The sequence below is a fragment of the Arvicanthis niloticus genome, chromosome 6, assembly GCF_011762505.2.
Source record: "Arvicanthis niloticus isolate mArvNil1 chromosome 6, mArvNil1.pat.X, whole genome shotgun sequence".
NCBI lineage: Eukaryota > Metazoa > Chordata > Mammalia > Rodentia > Muridae > Arvicanthis > Arvicanthis niloticus.
This window is the reverse complement of record NC_047663.1, coordinates 48,181,148-48,206,508: the sequence shown is the minus strand read 5'-3', so window position 1 is coordinate 48,206,508 and position 25,361 is coordinate 48,181,148. Positions and strand designations below refer to the sequence as shown.

At 40.6% G+C, this 25,361-nt stretch overlaps 1 protein-coding gene across 1 annotated transcript; it reads right to left on the bottom strand.

The window, feature by feature from the left end:
* Nucleotides 1-704: 704 nt before the first annotated feature.
* Nucleotides 705-19,284, bottom strand: Aspa (aspartoacylase). The gene is made up of 6 exons (XM_034504386.2): nt 18,906-19,284; nt 15,063-15,258; nt 13,588-13,681; nt 8,648-8,755; nt 4,232-4,341; nt 705-1,375 (listed from the first exon to the last, which is right to left on the bottom strand). Exons 1-6 carry the CDS (start codon nt 19,136-19,138, stop codon nt 1,178-1,180), a joined length of 939 nt encoding a protein of 312 aa, XP_034360277.1. The 5' UTR covers nt 19,139-19,284; the 3' UTR covers nt 705-1,177.
* Nucleotides 19,285-25,361: the final 6,077 nt, after the last annotated feature.

Sequence of the window (25,361 nt, the reverse complement as noted above, 5' to 3'; positions counted from 1 at the left end):
TGAGCATGTTTCCAACCAAGCCACTGTCCAGCATTAGTGTTAGTGCTTTTGATAGATATACTGAATCCATAAATGTGGGTTCCTTTGGGGTTCACATTATGGGATAAAAATGTTCCTCACATGACTGCCGTGGCTTTAGAGGGAAGGGGAGGGGTGTGAGGGTCCCGTGGGGCAGGAAGGGGAAGGAAACAGGGTCTTTTAAGGAGGCTCAAGAGAGGGAAGGGATTTTGTCACTTGAGACAAGGAAGAACTCTTTAAAAATATGCATGTGTTTGTGATCCAGAGTCACTAGTTAGTTTAGGCCACATTTGCACTAGTGCTGACTGCCAAAGACCGGGCCATCATACCCTGTTGGCTATGATTCTGGGTGATGGTGTTCTTTTAGAATGGCAGTGGGGAGCTGCAAACCATGTATTTCTTTCAAACTTTTCACCTCAAGAATAATGACTAGCTTTGATTAACTTTAAAAAAATTGTATAAAAGCAAAATGGAGAAGGGGGAATGGGATAGGGGTTTTCTAGGGAGGGGAAATGGGGAAAGGGGATGGCATCTGAAATGTAAATAAAATATCCAATAAAAGAAAAGAATAATGACTAGCTTCTTGAGGGGAGTGTTTCTTGGTGTATTCATGCAGCATGAATGTAAACCCAGTATCCATTTCCTTTCACATCTCATCTGCAGAAAGATATGAACAACTACAGATATCACAGTCATCACTAGAGTTTATTGAATGGACATTTAATACACTGTCATTAATTCACATGTCAGAACTTAAAAACACCAAGTCTGTATTATTAGTTTTGAACAGCACTTACGCATTAGTTGAAAACATATATTCAGTCTGTCTTGCTGTGTGCTAAGTTGCATGTAGCATGTATTTCAATGTTATGTTCTAAATGTGGAAGTTAACACTGTTAAGCTACCAGAATGTAATGTATAAAGAATAATACAGAAATCAGAAGCACACTTGCCTGCCTACTGTACATAGCTCATCCAAAATATATTTGCAAGACATTCATTAATTTAGTCTTTCCTTTCAAAACCTGGCCTGGATGCTTACTGCTTGAGGCCCGGGACCAGGTGCTGAGGAAAAGAACTAGAGTAAGGCACTGTGGTCTTGGAGGTTTACAGAGTTCTAGTTTGCAAGACTTCCATTACTGTGAGCTTGCAGAGATTTTTAGTGCAAAGTGGAGCGGATGCCTTTTGCTCTGAGTGTTAGTTTTGTTGTCTTTGCAAATGCTTCTTTTTTTTCATAATATGCAGCTTCGTTCACAAACACTGGGTACACGGTACAGTCTCCACCCAGTGGAATAACTTTTCCATCAAGAGACACAAACACAGGATCTCCAGGGTGCAATGGTTTCCAGTCTTGATCCTCTCAGGAGACATCAAAATACATTAATTATGTTTAGGTTTTTCTCCTATCTTTAATTTATTTTGTCAGGCTGTAGATAACTAACATTGTCCACTAAAAAAAGACATTCTTTATTAAAGAGAGATATAAAAGGGATGCATTAGGAAGTATGTGAGTCTTCTAAGACCAATGCTTCTGACCACAGGAGCCCTAGAACATATCAGCTTCAGTGTGCTTGCCAAGCATCTGGGAGTTGGCTAAAATGGTTCTCTAGGCCTGGGCAGAGCCTGGGCCTCTGCATTCCCAACCTTTCCCAGAAGCATCAGCATCACCCGAGAGTATGTTAGAAAAGTAGAATTTTACCCCATGTTGAAACCTATGGAATACTAATCTTCATATGAATAAATTGCCTGGAATTGAGAAGAACTGCCCACAGTACCTTTTCCCTACCCTAGCTGTTACCCTGGGAGGGTAACAAACTCTTGTATCGGTGAGAGGAGCTGGCCTTATCTCAGAAACAAAGCTAGAATCTTCCATCTCAGGGAGAATAGCCTTAATAGCTCTTCAAAAGTATTTACTGAGATAATGAACCTATCTCTCTTGTAGAAAACTCTGTGTGTGTGCCATTGAGAACTGACTTCAGAGTACCACATATGCTAACTCTACCACTGAGCTATGCTCCAAGCTTTTTTTTTTTTTTTTTTTTTTTTTTTTTTTTTATCTTTTACTTTGAGACAAGGTCTCACTTGTTTGCTCAGGCTGGCCCTGATCTAACCCTGTGACTAAGGAAGGTCTTTTAAATTGTGCTCCTCTTGCCTTAGCGTCCCTCATAGCTGGGACTACAGGCTTGTGCCACCAGACTGGGCTGGAGACATTCCTTATGGTCTAGCAACTCCAATGATCTTCCCTGACTTTTGGGACCTGACACTGATCCAGTTGATTACTATCCTCAGCCAGTCTTCTCAGCTGCCCCAGGATTACTTTTGTATTTTTCAAGGATGTTACTGATAAGAATACTCACGAACAGTCCTGTGTTTGAGGCTGGTGTGGCACTGTCAGCTGGCCTGTTTCCTGGACTAACATAGGGATTTCTTCCTCTCCACCATACTCTGATCTTTTAAAACCATTGCTCATTGGCTCCCTTTGGTTTTTATTTGGCTTCCCTGAGGCCATAGGCAGGGCATGTTCTATTGGTCTGAATTTGTGGGCAGGATGTTCCATGAGGTTGCCTGCTGGCTATTAGAGTCATTAAGTAGGGATCTGAATTGGATCAGTGGTTTTCAACCACGAATACTCAAGCCAATAATGCCAGATTAGCTGAGAGTTTTGGCACTGTTTTTAAGAAAACACTCTTTTCTGAAGGGAAGTGGAGGGGAGTGGGTCTCGGGGAGGAGGGAGGAAGCTGGGAGTGGTGGAGAGGGGAAACTGTGGTTGGTCTGGAGGTACTGTATGAGAGAGATCTCTATTTTCAATGAAAAAGAAAGCTCTGTAATGTGTCCTCGTGGTTGAGAAACCTTGCATGGCTGGCTAGCCTTCTAGGTCTCTTTCACCTCTGGGCTCTGAGGTTCTACACTGGGCTTGGGTGTTGTAGTGTTTGGGATCTCGATTCTTCCCTGCCTTTCTGTTGACTTCTCCTAATTCCCCTGAGACCTTCTTCACTCTGATTAATCTATTGATTAAACCAGGCAAGGAGTAGCACTGGAATTCCAAGGAGAGTCATGGGATTGTGGCAGGAATGTTCCAGAAAAACAAGTTCAGGGAAGTGTCAACTATGTGGCCAGCTGTAAAGATCATTAGTAGATCTGTCATACATAGCTGTGCATCTATGGGACAGTTCTGATTTTTCTGTCCCTTCCATGTCACTCCTTCCGTCTCTCCCATCTCCTCTCTTTTGGAGATAAAGTTTTCTATTATAGCCTAGGTTGGCCTCAAATCTGTAATCTTGTGGCGTTAGCTTCCCAAGTGTTATCAGCCTGTACCATAATGCCATGCTCAATATCTATTCTAATTTAAGAATATAAGGGCTTAGAAATTAAAAGCTAGATTGAGGTGTGGTGGTACACTACTATAATCCTAACTTTGTGAGGTTGAGATAGGAAGGTCAGGACTTTGAGCCAGCCTGGGCTACAGTGACAAACCCTATCCCCCAAAACAGCAAAACGAAGCCGAAATTAGAAGCCTATGGATATAATTTTCCTCACTCACTGCACATGGATAGGAATTTTCTGTTGTAGAAGTCTTGTTTGGATGCCTCTCTCTCCTCATTATAAGGTTACAATATCTGGCCACTATGATTTCTAGATAGTACACTGGATTTCAGTGTTTCCAGACTATCAGTCACATGAGACTATAGGCCACACTCACAGATGTACCCTAGAGCCAGCACACGCCATATGTACTGAGTTCTGAGATAAGGTATGTGTCCTTCCTGCCACAGTTTGGATGGGTGTTGTCCTCCACAGTACAGGTGTTAGAGGCTCAGTTCGTAGAGTGGTGCTATTAAGAAAAGATGTGGGTCTTCAGGAAATGGCTCCTTGTGAGAAACCTTTAGGTTTCTGAGGAATTTGGAGGGGGCTGTGGTCCTGTCCTGCAGTCAATTCGTGTCCTTGTTTGCACAGTTTGCGTTACCACATGTTCCTGCCACAGCTCCAGTACTGTGGTCACTCTTGGACTAGAACCTCCAGAATGGTGAGCAAAATAATGTTTTCTCTTTATTAGTTGTTTGTATTTGGTATTTTATTATAGCAGTGGAGAGTGGACTGATATGACACTTTAAATACTAATAAGCTAATATGCACAAAATGCTGTGTGAATGGTCAAATTGTACCCCAAAGTAGAATACTATTACTTTCAGTATTTCAAAGAAACAAATGTTACCTGCAAATTAGGATGGATAACAGCAGCCACGTCTCCACTTTCGTTCCTTGGATAATCAACTTTCTCCATTATTTTATAGACATCAATAGAACAGGGAGGAAATTCTTTTCCTATGGAAAGAAGTAAGATAAGTTAATCACAGCTAAAAAGAAATGTTCTAGAAAAAGGAAGCTGACATTTTAAGGAAAGAAGATCAACAGAAAGTAAAGAGTGCTGCAAACCAGTTATGGAGGCTCATAAACACCGGGAGACCAAATACTGTGATTACTCCTATCAGTACACTTGCCACAAATCTGTGACAGACAGAGGCAGAAACAGAAGATTCACCTATCAGTGTTTTCTAGGACCACAGGTCAGGCCACTGGGCTCTCTCTTTTCCTGGTTTTCCTAGCTGTGTATTCTTGAACAACAGGTTGGCCTTCTGCAGCCTGGAGTACATTACCTGTCAAATGAGAGTTTGGATGAACATATGGCAGTGCTCTTCCTTCTGATAGCCTGTGACTAGGTGTCTTCACAAAGATGGTCAATGAGGTAGCTGCCTTCAGCATAATGGATATTTGTCTTAACCAAGGTCATAGCACATCTGACAACTCCTGAGGAGGGAGCTCTTTGGATGCAGGGAATCTTCCTAACAGTGGAGTTCAACCCCAAAGATGATGCAAAATTGAACAACCCAATGCTGACTCGTTCACAGATAGAGGATGTAATCTCTAAGCAAACATTGGAACCTATGTTCGATGAAGAGAAGAGTATGCTGTGGTTGGAGCCTAGAAGGAAGTCTTTCCTTAGAGAGGAATTGATATGGTGAGATCTATTGTTACTTCTAGCTGGCTTTTGCTGTGTAACACACTAACCTAGAACTGTGCAGCTTAAAGGATCTACTTCTACATTGAGCTTGTGATTCTATGGGTTGGTGGGCAGCTCTTCTGGTTTAGACTGGCTTTGGCTGATTGCTGATTGTCTTACTGACATGTGCAAGGTGAGCTGGTAGGTCCTCTGACTGCTCAGTGATCTGGGATAGCCCCACTCTCATGTCTGGCATTTCATATGTTGCAGCTTGATGTGTGTGACTGTTATCTGGGGACCTTGAGATTTCTATCCTGTAACTTTTCCTTATCTAGGAGGTTAGTACAGACTGAATCACACAATGGCTATGAGGGGTTCCCAAGACCAGTAAGGATGCACACTCAGTGCTAGTCTTTTTCAAACTTCTGGGCTATAAAAACAAATTACAAGGCCAAGTCAGATTAAAGAAGATGGAAGAACTGTTTGGGTAATGTAGGGATAGAAAGGGGTGTTCTGTAGTTGCTACCCCACATTCATATTAAAGGAAACTCAGATTGTGGTTTGTAAAGCCATGTGTGGTGGTTTGAATAAGAATAGCCCCAATGGGTTCATATATATGATTGTTTGGTAATTAGAGAGTGGCACTACTTGACAGGATTAAAAGGTGTGGTCTTGTTGGAAAAAGTATGTCATTGGAGGTGTGCTTTGGGGTTTCAAAAGCTCAAGCTAGGCCCAGCATCTCTCTCTCCTCTTGCTGCCTGCCAATCCAGATGTAGAACTCTCAGCTACCTTTCTAGAACCATGTCTGCTGCATGTCACCATGTTTCCCACCTCAATGATAATGAACTAAACTTCTGAATGTAAGCCAGCCCCAACTAAATGCTTTCTTTTATAAGAGTTTCTTTTTGGTCATGACACCTCTTCTTAGCAATATAATATTGACTAAGACACCATGTCTTCTATCAGGCCTTCTACTTGGATGTATCATTTCTTAATACACTGTGGTTTCACACTGGGTATCTGAGGTCCTGTTGTGCAAATGTTCTGATCTTTCTAACACCAGCTCCATAAGACAGTACAGACCTGTCCTTATGTAAGGGTGGTGAGAACTGATTTTCGGGTTTTCTGACTTTCTGAAGGTTGAAGGACTCCCAAGTACAGAAGCTCTTTAGACTATAGGAGGTGCACATCTGAGGATAAGGGACAATACCTGCTATAGGCCTTGAGCTACACATTAGTTACATCATCAGAGCTACTCATTCCTCAATGCAGCCTAATGGAATTATTTGCACAGGACATTTCTGAGATATTTTAAAGTTTTTTTTTTTAATCTTAAAGCAAACTGTTGTGTAATTGTTACACTTAGTACAGTTTGATTTACTGAGTAAGTGATCAGATGTACAGAAGATCTACTCAACTAACTCTTCACCAGTCACTATCCAGTTGATAACTACAGACATAACATAAAAACACATCATTCTTGCTGACTATAACTAAAAGCTAGCCTGGCTTGGCCCTCTTCCCAGCAATCACTGTTACAGCGTAGTCTTCTTTATTCTAGAGCTTTCCCTATCTATATGAACACACACACTCTCTGGTAAGTGATAATAAATTAATTGTAAAGATGGGGTTACACTGTGTAGCCCAGGTTGGTCTTGATAAAAGCAAGTTTGTTTATTGTATGGTTTGGTCTGCTGCGTGTGTGTGTGTGTGTGTGTGTGTGTGTGTGTGTGTGTGTGTATGTCTGTGTACCCATATGCATACATGTGAAAGTCACAGAAGGATGTTGAGTGTTGTCCTTTGTCACTTCCCATCTTATTGCTTTGACACAGGTTCTCTTGAAGAACAGGAAGCTTGATATTTTGGCTAGGCTGGCTGGCCAGTGAGATCTCAGGATTCTTTGGTTTCTGTCCACAGTACTGGGGTTACAGGCATGTTCAACCATGCCTGGCTTTTGATGTGGTGCTAAGATTCAAGCTAAGGTCCTTATGCCTGCAGATCAAGTGCTGGCACCCAGTGAACCATTTTACTTGTTAAAAAAAATCAGCCTGCTTTTTAAAAACGAACGTTTTTGAAGACTGGTTCAATTTAGTTTAATTCTTCAAAGCTGTTGAACATTTGGGTCATTTCCACTGTTTTATTGTTGGAGACAAAGCTGTAATAGCCAGCCCTTATGTAACACACTGGATGTGCATGTGGTTGTGCTTCTTTATGGCAGGGAGTTGCTGGGTCATGTGATTTGTATATTTTAAGAAGGATTTACTGAGAATGCAGAGGGGCTCAGTGGGTAAGAGTGCTTGCTGGGCAAGCGTGAGGGCTTGAGTGTGAATCCTAGCACCCAAGTAAAAAAGTCAGGTGTGGGCATGTGTGCCGGTAACCACTGAAAGGAAGGAACCAGAAAGATTACCCAGTCTGTGACTGCCAGCCTAGCTACTTCAGTGAGAGAGTTTGTCCTAAAGGAATAAGGAAGAGAGGAGAGTGAAGAGCAGGATTTAAATCCTCACTAGGCCTGGAGCACACACATTAACACATGGTTATACATCATATACATAGTTCTCCCATAAAAACAATAGATAAGCAAAATTTAAAAAGAATGTAGAACAGATTATAAAAAAGAATATAAAAAAACCCATAAAATTATCCCCTAAAAGGTCTTTACCAAATAACATGTTCAGCAGAAAGTAATGGGCCTATTTTCTTTTCCTATAGCTTTGCCAAAATTTGATATCACAACTATAACCAGATTTGAATATTTTCTTAATCTAATGAATGAAGTTTGTCACTTGAATTTGCACTCCCTGGATTACCCATGATCCTGAACATCTATGTTTATTGGACACTTGAACTTTCTGGTCTTTTCTATGTTCTTAGCTAGCAAATGTTAGCCATTCACAACGATGGGTTTTATTTTCAAGTGTGTATGTGATATAATTTGATCAGACTGATCCTCTGCTGTTTTTTGTTGTCCTTCCCACTCCTTGGTCATCCTTTTCTGTTCCTTTTACTTTCGGGTCTTTCTTCTAATGCACTGAGTTTCCTTAGGGTTGCTTATCGGAGCATGGTGAGGAGTAGTTTACAGAAGCATGGACAATTTATAGTGGCTACACCACTGAAGAAAATGTCTCTCCCTCCCCAGTATCCATTAGCCTTCTAGATCCTCACAGCAGGGTGGGCCTCATCTGTCTTTGCTGTTTAAAATAGAAATTAATGGGAAAAGGAAATAACTTTCTTTGGGAGACTTATTTGACAGCTGCCTTTCTTGAATGTGTCTACTTGCCATTCCCTGAGGAACTGTTGAAGTAAAAAGGTGATCTTCAAAAAGCATCTAGAAACTACCTGGCACACAGCTGTAATGCCAACCCTAAGTAAACTGAGGCAGGAGCACTGAGAGTTTAAGCCCTGCCTGGGCTATGTAGTGAGAGCCTGGAGAGAGAAAGTGAGAAAGAGTGTGGGGGATGGAAGAGAGGGGAGTAGAGACAGAGATAGAGAGAGGTAGCTAAGGTCGTAAGCATGACAAATATGACCTAGAAGCTATTACAATTTCAATTTTAAGTCATTAAGTTTTGCATAGACAAACCTCCCCCAACCCGTTATAGTTAAGCCATGTACATAAATACACCCACCACTCACCTTCATTGAAATGCTGTATAAAATCAAGAGCATGTTTTATCATTCTTCTCATTTGGTCCAAAATATCAGCTCTCAGAACACCCTGAGGCTGAGGACCAACTTCTATACCTATGTACAGAAGGAGACACAATCACATTTACATACATAGTAGAATATGTTGAGAAAATTAAGTATGAAAAATATGAAGATCTAGATCTCAGTGCGGTATGACTGTTTAACATCATGGAAAATAACAGATACAATGTCAGTGTAAATACAGAACATGAAAACCCATGGAGCTCTGCTCAACTAAGAGCTTTTTCTTTTATATTTCCTCAGTATTGTGAAAACATGAAAAATTTATTACCCAGTAAAAGATGGAGTGTAAGTGAGGCTGACAAGAAATAGGTTGCCACAAAGAGAAACTGTCATAGACTCAGTCACCTTAGCAGGAAGGAGTATGTCTGTGTGGTCAGAAGTCTAGTTAACTAAGCTTTGGGTTTAGTTCACATGGTATTTCAGCAACATTCTTGCCTTTATTATAAAAGTATAACCATATCTTACTGATAAGCTGGTGCAATATTCTTCATTTTATATGAAATTATATTCATTTATTCTATCCCAATAAGTCTATGTATCATGTCTTTCCAGTGGTTGTTTGGCATCCATCCTCGTCCTATAAAATACCCCTTGTGTAAACAACTTATCTAGCACCTTTCTCCTGTCCAACTTCCCACAAACTCATTCCTTCAACCACCACCTTCTCCACTCTTCAAACTATTTGAGAATTGTAATATTGTATATCCTCATTCCATTCCACCTAACTCATGGATTCCTTTACCCTCATCTTATTTTTACGCATTTCTACTATTTCCCAGTCTGTTAAAACTCTCTCTCTCTCTCTCTCTCTCTCTCTCTCTCTATATATATATATATATATATATATATATATATATATACCTTATTGTGTCCACATTGACCCTATACAGGTGTGAGTGGGAATGAAGAAGACATGATTTTATATTATGGAAGACCTAGAGAATTCCAGACACTGTTAGCACCCTGCTGACCCCAATATAGCCAGATGACCCTGAACAGTGCATGGCTCTGCATTACAAAATGCTGTTATGAAATACAGTTGTCCATTATTAAGTGTCCTTCCAAGATTAGAACCACAAGACAATGGTCCCCCTTTGCCAAAGTAGTCTTTTCTATTCAACCAAAATGTATCATGTTGTTAGTAAATAAGGAGCTGAAGGGGATTGCAACCCCACTGAAGGACAACAGTATCAACTAACTGGACCTCTCAGAGCTCCCACGGACTAAGCTACCCATCAAAGAGCATATATGGGCCAGTCCATGGCTCCTGCTACATATGTAGTGGGACTACCTTATCTGGCATCAGTGGGAGGGGAGGAGCTTGGTCCTGTGGAGGCTTGATGCCTCAGAGAAGGGGAATGCTAGAGGGGTGAGGAGGTGGGAGTGGGTGGGTGAGCACCCTCTTATAGGCAAAGGAGAGGTGGATAGGGTATAGGGTTCATGGAGGGGAGACTGGGAAGGAGGATCGGGAAAAGGGGGACATTTGAAATGTAAACATAATAAAAACAATTAAAAAAGAATGTGTTTAGATTCTTGGACTATATGTTTTAAAATTATCTTCATGTAAAAAAATTGTTGTGCTTAGTTTTCTTTCTTTCTTTTCCTTTTTTTAATGAGGGAAGACCCAGCCCATTGTGGGTGGTGCCAACCCTGGGCTGGTGGTCTTGGATTCTATAGAAGGCTGAACAGCCATGATGAGCAAGCCAGTAAGCAGCATTCTTTTATGGCCTCTGCATCAGCTTCTGTCTTCAGGTTCCTGTCCTGTTTGAGTTTCTGCCTTGACTTCCCTCGTGATGGACTGTCACCTAGAAATGTGAGCTGAAATAAACCCTTTTCTCTCATGTTGCTGTTGGATACGGTGCTTCATCACAGCAATGACAGCCCTTGCTAAGGTAGGTGTCTAGCAACTCTCCCAAGCATTTTTATTTGTTTTGTTTTATGGAGACAAGATTTTACCATGTGGACCCTGCTGGCCTGGAACTTGTTATGTGGGCCAGGCTAGCCTCGTACTTCCAGGGATCCTACTGCCTGTGAGCCAGGCTAGCCTCGTACTCCCAGGGATCCTACTGCCTCTGCTGCTTGCTTCCTTTCTTTATTTTATTAATGAATTACTTTATTTACACCCAAAATGTTGCCCCCACCCTTCAACAAAGAGTTCTTCTCCCCCATTTCCCCTCCCCTTTGCCCCTGAGAGGGTGCTCCCCTGGGAGGGCACCATGTCTCTACAGGATTAGGTGCATCTTCTCCCACTGAGGCCAGCCTGGATCCCTGAAAGCTCCCAGAGACTGAGCTACCAACTTCTGCTTTCAAAGTAATGGATTTACAGGTATAAGTCAACATGTTTGGTTTGCTGGATTTTTTCCCCAATAATTTATTTATTCACTTTACATCCTGATTGCAGCCCCTTATACACACAAACAGACCTTTCTTTACATGTGTGGTATCATAGGTCTTGGTAAGGAATTTTTCTATGCATAATTTGTACAACTATGCAAAAACATGTTTCTGTATATGACTATGTATTGTAGAAGTTGTCCCTCAAACTGGAATTCATCTTTCTTTATTCTAACACAATCAGAATTTTGGTTGAGTATCCACAGTTCAAGGTAAATGTCACTTAAGTCACCTATGGAAATCCTAGCACTCTAGTGACAAAATACAAGAAGTGCAGGGGAAACCTGAGACTTTCTTTATTTAATGAACTATTGTCATATGATGTTTAGAACCACATTATCTTGTGACCACAGTAAGAACACATTAAAGATTGTAGAACAACAATAACAACAAAAAAAGATAATGGTACCTCATGATGTTGACTGCTCTAATTTATATTATTATTAAATCACTATTTAAAGAATCAGAATTATTTTTTAAATTTTCATTTGATTATGTTATTTGACAACTGCCCTCTACCCCAACGTCCTAATGGTTAAACTTCTGAGGCCTAACAAAATAGGATGCTGTAATAAACTTTCAATTATAATGTTCAGGTTGCCTGTAGGCCAAAGTATTCTACATAGCCTCTGGGGGGAGATGGAGCCAACCTCAGCACCACTGTAAAGGTACAGGAGCCATGCTGCAGAAGCAACTTATGTGTAGAACCAGTTTCCACGGTGGGGGTCTATGGAAATCAAGGGCCACAGAATGGTAGGATAGACACTTCATGCAGAAGAATCAGTTATTGAAGTTTGTTCTCCTGAGAATGTTTTTCAAACTAAAAATTACTTTGATATAAGATCTCTTATCACTGCTGAACAGTCAAATCCATAGGATAATACCATGACACACTCAGGATGGAAAGGAAGACACAATGGTTAAACAAGTGCTGAATCTGCAATGAGATGATGTCTAGATTCTAAGAAGGTTGTGTCTAGTTACTCATAGTGTTGGGGTGGAGTATGAATGAATATGCTTGCTTTTAATCATGAGGCTGGCTGCAGCAAACTACAAACACTCTTTGGGATTAAGTTAACCTGGAATGATTCTGTTAGGCTTGAGGCAACCTGGCATTAGAATGGTCCCTATACTGTTAGTACCAGTGAAAATAAATTTGTAAGAGGCAGCAGCCTTTGTGACTGTAAAATGTTTTATCGAAAGCTTTTTTTTTTTTTCTGGTCTTCAATTTTTTTATTCATTACGTAATAAATATACTCCAGATAAAATATCAAAATCAGAAGGAGAACACACTAGCACTTCTAAATTATAGTTCCTCAGGTTAAAATGCTTTAAAATTTAGTTCTATTTGCAAGGACCAACATATTAGCAGATACTTGTTCTAACTCAGAAAAAAAAAAACCACAGATCATAAATACCATAGACTAAGATAGATCTGTCCGACTTCAGAAGCCTTATGCTTTTGTTCAGTGTCAGAGGAAAGCAGGGCTCTGTGTTGTTATTCATGCAGTGCTGATGGCTCACTGACAGCCCTCATGCCTGCCATGCAAGTGCTTTTCTACCACAGCCTTTACTGTATCATTTAGGCTCTAGTTAACTTTTAGTTTTGTCTGTCTGTCTGTCTGTCTGTCTATCTATTTTGAAGTATTAGAATACTAGGCAAGAACTCTATCACTAAGCTATAATCTCAGGCTAGAGTTTTGGTTTATGTAAACTATGTAAGGGTATTGGATATTTAGCCAATATTATATACATTTTAGATAGAGTTCTCTAATAATTATAATAATAAATTAATTACTTTAAATGTGTAACAAAAATCACTATTTGAATAGTCAGAGTTTTTAAAAGTTTATTTGCTTATATTATTTGTCAACTCTCTTTCAAATTACTTTGTTAAAACATCTGAGCTCTAACAAAATAGATTCAAGTTATAGTAACAGCTTTATTTACAGTACACTTTGTAGATAACTAGTTATACTAATAGATCTCCCAGGAAACAGGTTGGTGTTACCCCTACTTTAGCAGTTTTCTACTATGGAGTAATTATCTGGCTAAAGGTCCATCTTCTCATTAGACACTGAGCTCTTGGAGATTGTGTGTCAGGACCAAGCACAGTACTGTTCTGTAACAGACATACAAATACCTATGGAATATACAATTTTTTGCAATAACAATGGGGGGTGGGTATGAGAGACATTCATAGAAGGTTTTACTCCACATGAGTTCTGGGAATGAGGAGAGCATCAGACTAATTCCAAAGCCTGAGTGTTACAGCAAAGGAAGTAAGTATAAACACAGAGATCTGCTCAGAGAAACTCAGGAAATTAAGTTCAGTTAGGGCTTGCCTACAGTGAATCTGCTTATCTGATAGTTATAAGATTAATGATATGTGAGGTAGCTATGCATGTTCTTTATGTTTCAGTTAGGCTATATTTTCTTTACCTATGCCAGCAGGAACTACGACTTACCAACAGGATACTTGGCAATGGAACGAGTGGTTGCATATTTGAGGGAAGGATGCTCAATGAGATAAACAGAGCACGGTAATGGAGCCATGCAAGTCTGAAGAAAATTGAAAACATCTTTCTTAGTGTGCAAAGAATGTTTTGTTCTCTTGGCTGCTACAGAGTCAGTAGTCCCTTCAAAATGCTTTACTTCATAATCAAAATTGGCTCGATAGCCTTATGAAATGTTCTCTAAAGCCCGATGTTATACCTTTGAAACCATACAAATGGCCGGGCGGTGGTGGCGCACGCCTTTAATCCCAGCACTTGGGGGGCAGAGGCAGGCGGATTTCTGAGTTCGAGGCCAGCCTGGTCTACAGAGTGAGTTCCAGGACAGCCAGGACTACACAGAGAAACCCTGTCTCCAAAAACAAAAACAAAAACAAACAAACAAAAAAGAAAACCATACAAATGAATTACATACAAAATCAAATTGTATTAGCTTTCTGGGCAAAATGTCCACAAAACAATACTCCAGGATGCAAACCAAAAATAGGAGACGAACATTTCTTTTGAACACATCTAGCTACTTCTGGTTTCATTTTTGTTTACATTTAACTGTTTAGCAGAATATTGGTCTTAATTCTAAAATTCTGTTACCACATATGGTCTATATCTCTACAGATATTGTGTGGTCCCCCCATAACTTTTGCTTAGTTCTATGAGAATTTGAGCCAGGTCTCTAGGTTTATTTTACTTAAATTTGAGACACAGTATCACTATGTAGCTCTGGCTGGACTTGAACTTACTATGTAGTCTGAGCTTATCTTGTTCCTGAGGTATTAGCTGGTATCCCCCACTTTGGTCCCTTTCTACCATTTTTGGCCCCTCCAGCTCCTGGAGGACACAGTGGACCACACTTTTGGAGCCTCTGCTGAAGTGCCTGGGCCTGACACTGTTTCTCTACCAGGGTTCAAATCTTGATACTCTCATAAAACATGCAGAGGTGTGTCAGTGCACAGAAACTGAACAGGCCAAGGGCAAGACACTGTGAAGCCAAGTCTCTTTATCCTAGGACTTTAGTCAACGTTGTATGGTCTCTATATGATCTTCCTAAGGCTCTGTGATTGAGATGCTTCAACTGTACTGGTTTAAATTTTGGTATTAATTTTACCTAGTTTTGACAAATACTGCATGCATGGTGGCCATCTGGATAGAATTTATAGCTCTGTAAATTCAAGTATTCACAGATGTTTTATCATTTTACTCATTGAATTCATTATTTTACTTTTTTCTTTCTAGCACTACTGCTTCTGTATCTTTGTACAGTATTTCATCCAGCCTCCCATTTGGATATGGAATACAATTCATTTCTCTTTTTCCTGTGTTCCTGATATCTTTCAATGACTTAAAAGTAAGGATGCTAATAAAATACAGTAATATTGAGATTACCTGAACATAGTGAAACATCTGGATCAGAAAGTCACTCCTGAGATTACCTGAACATAGTGAAACATCTGGATCAGAAAGTCACTCCTGGAATCCTCAAGAATGAGGGTGCAGCCCATGTTAGAGGTGGTGTTGTGAAGGTCAAAAACAACGTCGTAGGCATCGTCACTATTTTTTGGACCAAATAAGTGATTTATTTCTTGAGCCCTTTTCACTTCATATGGCAAATCTTCAGACATCTCTTTGCTGTTTTAGTAGAAAGAAAAAGATTAACAATGTCTATGGCTATGATAACATAAACACGCAACGAATCAGTACACAAAGAACTAGCTGTAAACCTTATGTATCAAAAATCAGACAGGGAGGCTGGGCAGTGGTGGCACATGTCTTTAATCCCAGCACTAGGAAGGCAGAGGCAGATGGGTCTCTGAAGTGGATCTTCTGGTAGATCTTTGAGCCCAGTCAGTTGAGAAAGAGAGAGAGAGAGAGAGAGAGAGAGAGAGAGAGAGAGAGAGAGAGATCTAGGAGAGCCAGAGTTACACACAGAGAAACACTCTCTTGAAAAAAACAAAATGAAACAAATCCACGAGGGACATGAAAACTTATCTAAAACCTCTGCAAATGAAAAAAAAACCCTCAGTACTTTTTTTCCAGCTGATTCCATATATCTGGTGCTACACTGACATGCTTATAAAATGTTAGGCTTATTTATGTGGCTGGTCCCAGGTAGGGCTTTACAAACAAAATTTACCACATGATTTCAACCTTGAATAAAATATACCCTTTAATTTTATAAGCACTTCTTTATAGTTATGGTACACTGCTTATTTATTATGGGGCAGGACCATCAACCCCAGCACTATGGTTCTAGTAAAAAAGGGAGCCAAACTCTGGAGCTCATGGTGCTTACTGGGTACTTTACATTGAAGACTGGGAATGACTAGTGGATCAGGGATACAATTTACAAATGACAAACCACAAACTTACACAAACATACTACCATGCGTTTTTCTTGAACAAGTGTGATAAGTGATCACAATACAATACTCTCAAATGGGCTAGCTTTGAATTTAGTTAGCAGCCAAGCATGGAGGATTGCCTCCTGCCTCAGCCTCTCAAATAGCTAGAATTACAGGCTGGGGGCTGTTTGAACGAAATCTTATAGATACAAGAATTTACAAAGGTATTATTATTATTATTATTATTATTATTATTTACTCATGGTTCTTTTTATTTCACATTTCTTCTTTCCTCTGCTTGTCCCCGCTGCATGTGTGCATGTACAGTACTGAATGTCCCCGCTGCATGTGTCTACACCCAGCCTCAGTGTGGCCAGAGAGCCTCTAGGTTGTTCTGTACATGATAATGGTTTAAATTTATACTTCTCTACTGAGTCTCTCAACCATATTTCTAAAACCTAAGTCTATATATTTCTACTACCTAGCTATTTTTTAATAGTTTGTACCAGACTCTTTACTGCCTAGAAATCATATCTACAATCAAGAAGGCATATCAGTCATTTTGTACCTCTGAAGCAAAAAAAAAAAGAAGAAAAAAAACATAAGAAGAAAAATCTCCATGTGAGGTGAAGTACAGTAGGGAGAGAGATAAGCCCGAGGCATTGATGACATCAAGGAGCTACTGCACTGGCCTTGGGCCACCTACATTTGGACATACTGCTTATGAACAAGAGACCCTTATTAGTTTAGATTGGCATTCTTGAGTTTCTATTTGCAATCACATACAGATCTTAATGTGATATATAACACACATACACACTCACACACAAGCATTTACAAAGTTAACTCCTGATTAGTTCATATTAGTTCATGACATCACTCCAGAGCCCACTTATTTCCGTTTGGGTAAAAGGCATCGTTACCCGCTCAGATGCTCAGAGTTAATGTTTTAAGTCTTGGAAGACAGTGGGCACTCTGAATTCTCAAGCCTGGGGTCCAGTTACCGTGGCAGAGTCCCACAGGAGCAGACTGCAGGAAGAGACCGGCAGACCTTGTCAGGCACTAGCAGCCACAGTGCTGCAGTAGCTGTGCTGTCACAGTAGCTTGCTGACATCTACTCTGGACAGGAGAGTCAACGAGGACTTCCGATAGGGGAATGGTAGAAAGTTTCTATGCAAGGGTCACTCTTGTGGCCACCACATGAAGAACATACAGGAGCAAGCCTGGGTCAAACTGGATGCATGTAGATTCTGTAAGAGGTTTGTTATCTGTCTGCAGAGGAAGATTGGCTTTGCGAAGTTCCTTTATGTTTGTATAGTACTAGAGAGAACCCAGGGCCTTATCCACGTTAGGCAAGTATTCTCCCATCTGAGACACATCCTTAGCCCACTGTTAAAATGATTTGTTTTAAGGCAGGATCTTGATATGTTGCCCAGGCTAGCCTTGCCCTGCCTTGGCTTCCCGTGTTTCAAAGCCTGGCTGCTCTGTGGAGTTCTTGTAAAGAGTATGTGGGAGGACTTACCCTCCCAGACAAGGGGGCTGGAGAACAGAGAAGGCTTTAAGGTTGCTTCTGTAAGGAACTTGTGGGTAATAGTGTCACCACAGAAATGAGGGATGCAGGAGAAGGCAGCAACTTAGCAGAGGCCACACGGGAGAGGCTCACTGGTTTATTTATCTCATGATATTCATAACCACCATGAGACAGGGCTGTCTAGCCTCTGAAGTGTTAAGGCTAAGAAACAGAATGTGAATCCAACTTAAAGTGCCACAGTCACTGAGAAGCTGCTATTGGCTATTCTTGTAAGAAAACTCACCCCAGCCCACTTCAGAGTTTTTTGGGAAGTTAATATGCAGGTTCAAAGAGTCATTCTTCAACAAATCTTACTTGTAATATATAAGGTAGTTTATAGCTATTTAGGTAAACAAACATTAACTGTCCTGAAATAACTTCAATCATGAAGATAAAAGTATTTCTGGAATTTAAATTATGCTCATAAAATTGCTTGGCCACAAAGTATCCCAGTGTAACTTCCTTGGAAAACAAATACTTTGTAAAGGCAAATTTTGTTTTATTTACATTTCTTTAGTTCTGTGGTCGGATTGGATTCAGGAATTCTCTAGCTCAGCCAAGTATTTACCAGCAAATAAATTCAAGGCCAGTCCTGCTGGGGCAGGCCTATAATCCCAACCCAAGTTTGGAAAGGTCTAAGGAAGCAACTTCCGAACTCATTTTCCTCAATGATGATAAGCCACCACTAGAGATAAGCTTGTCTGCCCCAGGCCACAGACCAGCCTGTTATTCTCTGGTGCTTCCTCACTCTCATTCAAAAAATACTAATCAAAATGTCATAATTTCCTCACTGGACATAGTGAGGAAGAGATACCTGTAAGGAAGCACAGTGGTGAGTTTCCCACACAACAGTGTGTTTACCAGTATAATGACCAAACAGTTATTTATTTTCATTTTATTTTGAGAATAATTTAGATCCTTATTTTTACATGTCGCTCAACACAAATTTATGCAGAGGATTATTATATTTGCGTCTTTCAAGTCACATGAGTCAAAAATATAGATATTTCTTTTTTTGAAAAATTTTAAATTTTAATTAAAAAATTTTTTTATTGGATATTTTATTTACATTTCAGATGCCATCCCCTTTCCCGATTTCCCCTCCCTAGAAAGCCCCTAGATATTTCTTATTTGTTGCTGTGTACTGAATGGCATACAGCAAAAAGATTAGAGCACATGAATGCCCAGTTTGTGTAGTTGCATAATTCTCGTAAAGCAGCACGATTAAAAGTGAAAGTGACCTTCTTCACCACGGATGCTCTGCATATGGATCTGACTACTTACTAGGGGCATTTACATGTTCTTTTCCAATGACTAGCGCTTTTCACCCATATACACTCTCAGAGAATAGAGACCAGTCTTACCTAAGATTTTCAAGGTCAAAAGCACGATTCAGGTCACAGTCAATGTATCTGGTGCACTTCTCCACTGCTCTTGGGTTGGTAATGAATGGCTTCACGTCCAGCCCTGCTCTGTGAACTTCAGTGCCGTCCTTTAGCCAGTGAGTAACTAGAAAGACTCCTGTCAGTTCATTTCCATGAGTCCCCCCAAAGATGGCAATCTTCTTAACAGGTTCTTCAGCAACACAAGAGGTCATTTTACCAAATACCCAAATCTGGTCTGACTTCTGCAGTTCAGAAGAGAGGAGGTCAAAGGACGCTTAACTTCTGAGAAAAGTTGCCAAGTTAGAACTAAGTGAGAAATGCAAAATACAGAGCTCTCTTGAGAACTGACTTCACAACTGTTTCTGCCACAACTTCCCAGCCTGTTTATTCTATGGACTTGCCCTTCTGTAACCCCGCCCTTGACCATATTTGGATTACAATATGCAAGGATCAAGGATCGAGATGCAGCTGTTAACTTCTAACTCCCTCGGATGGTCAGCAGATCAAAGTACAATTGTGTTAGTTAGCATTCCCTGGTATAAAAATTCTCCTTTCTGTTCAGAATGATTATTTATAAAATAATACCACATTAAGCCCAATCCTCCTAAATATAACAGTGTGGTTTATTCAGTGTTTTTGTTTCCACTGACATTTAAAAACATTTCCAAAGTAAGCAAGGCACTTTTCCTGATCTGAAGGCCTTGTTGTCTCTGACCTCCTCTTGAACAGCATCCTTTCTTTCAGCATAGCTGTCCACAGTCAAAGGCACAAGAGCCCAGTCATGATAGGGTCGCTGACAGAGCATGGCAGAAACGCAGCAGGCAATAATGTTGCTGTGTTCAATCCTGAGGAGAGAACCAACTTCTCAAAGTTGTCCTCTGACCACCACATATGTCTCTCTCTTTCTCCTCTCTGTCTCTTACACACAAATAATGAATAAAATAAAAATTATTTTTCAAAAGTGACTTTGAAACATCTTTAACTTCTGTCTCATGAAGGTTTTGGTAGTTCTATGATGTCTTTTTTTTTTTTTTTTAATTGTTTAAATACCAAATGAAAAGCTGCTATCAGTAATATTCAAGTCTCTTAAATGCCTGAAAATATTTTGCAACATAATATATACAAAATAACATGAGCATATATTACACATATGTTACATATATTTTAACTACATCACGTGAGTTATACAGACATGATCTCATTTGCTGGTATGGAAGACTTTCTTCTGGAATGTGTTGTTCTAAAGGGGGTCTTACTGGGGAACTAATCCAGGATGATTACATAGCTTTGGAACATTAACTCTGAGCCAATCTTACTTGATTTCATACTCAATCACCCAGAAAGCCAAGAATGTTAAAGTACAGGAAATATTATATATTTTCATGTATATGTGAAACAACACTAAGTTCTTTCGTAAGTTTCATAAGGACACAATAAAGCAGTCATTTACCATACAGGGCAGGTTAATCTATAATTTTCCCCCACAGACGTCTGCTTACTTTATTCATAAATTCACTTTATGAGTTATAATGGGCAGACATCCTCATTGCACAGATAAAGGAAAGAAGCACTCAGCCCGATTAAGTTTCCACAGTTACATAAAAGAAAGCTAGCCCCAGGAGCCATGTTTCTCATTAAGGCCAGCATTTGCCACAGGACAACAGGGTGACTCTGTTATTTTTGGATTCCTCTGAACTTCTAATTTTGCTCTTCCAGAGCTCACATAAACAGCCAGCACAATGTAGAATCACAAGACACACAAACCAAATGCATGGTGGAACTACAAAATGTTTCATAGTATTTAGTAAGCAAATCCTCAATACCTTTTTGTTTTCAAAAAGATTATAATGCAGAGATAAAACAAAGTCAAGACTGCTTATACATTGAAATTACTGCTGTAACCTAAGACAAAGTCCCTGTAACCTTTGGTTTTCTTTCTGCCTCAGCATACACTGAACACAATGATGAAAACAGGCATATGTAGAGACAGGACAGTTCTCCTGCTCCCATGATGGTTTTACTGAACTGTGGTGAATTATTAGCACCCTGCTGTAAGTATTTTGTTCCTTTCCTGCTGACCTGTGGTTTGTTCTGTCCTTTGCCCCAGTCTCTCTGGAAACGCTGTTTCAGTAACTTATTCATAGCAGGCACCAGTGACTCAAACTTTGAGGCTTGTTTTGTGGAATTTTAACAGGTCAGCATTTTGAAGTACACTTTCACATTTCTAAAGTTTCTGTGGTGTGTCCAAGTGAGCAGCTCCCTTGGCAGTTAACGGCCGGCAGCAGCTCGCATGCTTACCTTGTTACTGTGTACAGTTTGTCTCCTGCAGGAAGCTTTACTAGAAAACGAAAGCTTTTGCTTAGAACTGGGGCAGCAGAGGCTTTCACTCTCTTATACCAAGTTAACTTCCAAGAGTTTTAACTCCTGATTTCCCAAATCACCTCTTAACTCTCTTTCCCAAAGCATGTGGCAAAATCTACCCACTTCTATTAGTTACTGTTTTTGAGAGTTCAGAGAATTGATAGCATACTGAATAAAATCATTTCTAGTTATCATCTCTTGATTGAAATACTTTCAAAAAGTGTTACTTCCAGAACTACAGATTTGTGGTTTTTTTTTTTTTTTTTTTTTTTTTTTTTGTTGTTGTTGTTGTTGTTGTTTTGACAGGTCTTGGCTTCATACTGGTTATGTAGCTCAGACTGGCCTTGAACTTGTGAACCTCCTGTCAGCCTCCTGAGTTCTGAGATTACTAATTTCTTTTAAGTACAAGATTACGTGGTTTAAAACAATAGGACAATAAAATTTGACTCACAGTAAGGCTAGCCAATGGATCAATGCCAGGGATTTTGTTGTGGGTATTAAGCTGAGGCTGTGTATGAAACAGCATGTCAGAAGATGTTCTAGTTTGCTTTCTGTTGCTGTGATAGAGCAGAACTCTGGCCAAAAGTGACGTAATTAATCCTTGTGGGAAGTCAGGACAGGAATCTATGCAGACATATGCACAGCCCATGGAGGAAGATCTACTAATATACTTTCTGCCTCTGCTCAGCTAGTGTTCTTATGTAGCCTAGATCCACCTACCTAGGGAGGGTTGGTACCACTCAGAGTGGGCTGGGACCTCCCGATCAATTGTCAATTAATATAATCTTTCTCAGACATGGCCACGGGCCAACTGCATCTGGACAGATGATTCTCAGCTGTGTCAGGTTGACAGCTAAAACTAGCTAGGACAGACAATCAAAAGGATTCCCTGTTCCATATTTTAAAGAAAGTGTCTTATAGATAATGTGGTTGTTCAGGAGCCAGGCAATCACACTATTACAGCTCTAATTCTACCCTTTCTCTGTGGCTCTCTTGCCATCATCCATCCTGATCAACATTCTAGGTGGAGATGAATGATAACCAGAACAGAGCTGGGATACGGTATATAAGTTCATGGACTTCTAGCAAAGATTCCATATTGCTCATGCGCATTCTTTACAGACATAGTACATGTTCTCGCTTTCACTAGACTTAAAGTTGTGATTATTTTTTTCTTTTCTTTTTTTCATACAGTCTAGGCAATCACTCTACTACTGAGCCATACCCCATCCCTTGCCTCTTTAAGAATGAGAAATTATTATTTGGGGGGGGGGCATTATGCATTGTACACATGCTTATGTATGCATGTATCAAGCCAAACTCCACTTCCTTGAAAATTATTATATTCACATTTTAGGGAAGTATTCTATCTGGAATAATGATGAATAAGTTTTTTCCAGACATTTTGTTGAAGGCTTTTTCCAAATTGAAAATGATCCTATTCAAAGTTTATTCTTTATCCCATCATCCAGTCCACTACCACTCTTACTGACAAAGAAACTAACATGTTTTTATTTTCTTCCAGTTTTAATTTTCTCCTAGGCATTTACTAATAACCATCTCTCCACAGCAGCCCTTTCCACTTCCCTTCAGCTATGTTGGATAGTCAGAAGACAGGGAAATAAGAGGACCCAGTCTTTGATCAAAGATACCTATTCTAAGTAGCTAGTCTATACTCGCAAAATGGCAGCAACTATTGGAAACAGGAATTAACCTTTATTGAGCACATATTATGTGCCGGAACCATTTAATACCTCTTTTCAAAATTTAAGGCAATTAAGTAAATACTGTTATTGCTATTTTATCAAAGAAAGAAACATAGACATCACATGCCCAAAGTCACAGAGGCAAGAACTCCCCATTTTTTTTTCAGGCAGGCTTCTGTGACAGAAGCTTCTGACAGGAGGCTGTCTCTGTGAATCTAACAGTAGTGTTCAAATGCATGCTTGGAAAGTATTCTGCAAGTGGGAATTACAAATGAGATTTTTGGAAATTATTCCAAAAATGGTTTCTACCCATATGTGAAAGGCTGGGGAAAAGTCAAGAAAAGCTACCAACTTAATGAGTTTGTCCAAGTGCTCCTTATACAGGAAGGAGCTCAGATCCTCATACCACCCTGCCTCCTTTGTAGACTTCTGAGGCCCAGGTGCTCTTTTGCTCTCCTTAACAATGGTAGCGCTGGCTCTTCCTGTCTGCCTGCTCTCTGCTTTGGATGGGGTCATTTCAAAACGGGCCTCAGCTCCCCCACAGGTCTCCTGGAGACTAAAATTTCCTGCCTGACCCATGGCAGACATGTGGTCATATTGGGCAAGACATATCTTGTTTTGCTGCCTTGGGAATCATTCTCTTTAGACACAGTCTAGGATGTCAGCCGCATCTTAGAAAACTTCTAGTGTCTAGGAAATGGGCAAGGCGGAAGGGAAAGAGAGGCCATGATTTTCTGATGTCACTGGGCTGGAGCGAGGCTGGGCTGGGGAGTTCCTCCCGCCTAATCCATAACCAGAACAAGTTTCTGTCTGTGGACAAAACAGCGAAAGAGGTAGAGCCATGCCCGGGTCAGCATTGTACCTCACAAGCAACGAAGCAAAGGGAATCGCTTTTGCCTTTAGGGGCCGAGAAACTCTGTTGGGCTTGCTCCTTTAAACTCTCGCGATACCTTGGCCCTTGCGCTTGCGCAGTTAGTAGTGCCGGTGCTTCAGAGCGCCTGCGTGCTGTGCTTAGGACTGCTGCGCCTGCGCAAAGTTTCCCGCGGGTTTGCAGAGGCGGGAAGGTCCGCGTGGCTGCCTGCGGACGGAGGCGAGGTTAACTTGAGGGCTCTCTTTGTACCTGGTGTTGGCAGGGGATTCTTGGGGGGAAATACCGTTTGTTGACCTAAAATGGCCCCTATGAGTGGGTGTGTCAGGCGGGAGGGGGCTGTTGGGAGGGAAGATGAATTCTGACTGGAAATCTCCCTCTTCCTTTAAGGAGGCCTCAAACAGGCCGCGTCCGGCCTCAGCTTGAGGCCATGGTCTTAGAGCAGGTTTGTCAGTGATTGGTAGTACCTCCCCAGAACCCCAACACCTGCCCGGCCACCCCACCTCCACCTTCCCTGCTCCCATAGCCCCAACCACCCCAGTCACCCCACTCTCACCTACTGGCCCCCTGCCACTCTGCCTCTGCCACCCCTGCTTCCACCACTCCTGTCGCCCCAGTCATCCTGCTCCTGCCACCCCAGTCACCCCATTCCCATCACCCCACCCCTGCTCGAGCTGAAGCCGGTTCTCTTGGACGCTGGGTTCAGGGCAACAGAGTTTAGTGGTTCAGGAAGATGATGGTGTACTTCCATGTATTTGTGAATCAAGCATAGTGGCTTATCTCTGCAGTCCCAGCACTTGGGTGCTAGAGATGGGAAGATTAAAAGTTTGAGGCAAGTCTGGGTTGTATGAGATTCTGTCTCACATGCCATAGGTTTAGGATATTTAAGGTATTCAGCCCCTGTAAGTTCTCTTAGGCTTGGGATGAGCTGGTGTTTCTGTGTTGAGAAAAAAAAAAAAAAAAAAGGCTCCATCTCTGTTCTGATTCCTAGAATGGTAGAAAAATACTTAAGAGTTTCCCATATTCTGCTTTCAAGTTCAAGATGCACAAAGAGGCAGTCCTCAGTCTCTTGTTTTTGAGTTTTACTTTTGCAAATGATATTTGGACATTAATGTTTACCTTTTTGATTGCATTGTTACTTGTGTTCACATCAGTCTGTCCCACTGGGATGTGGATTTGCAGTAGAAATTATTTGGGTTTGTGTCTGGCCTTTTCATGGGCAAACATTTGTTGAATTAAATTATATTAAGATATAGATATATCAGGAAGCTAAAATCAGAAAAAATACAATGGGAAAATGTTTTATTTGTTTCTGTAAGTTTGCACATGCTGTAATTCCTTTCCCTTATAGCTTTGGTTCAAAATTCGTATGATGGGTCCTGACTTCTGATTGATATATTGCATAGACTGTGTGGAAGCTCTGTATATATTTAGAAAACAAGATTATATTCATCCCTGTCATAACTTATTTGAACATAGCTGGGAAAATTGGATATGTTT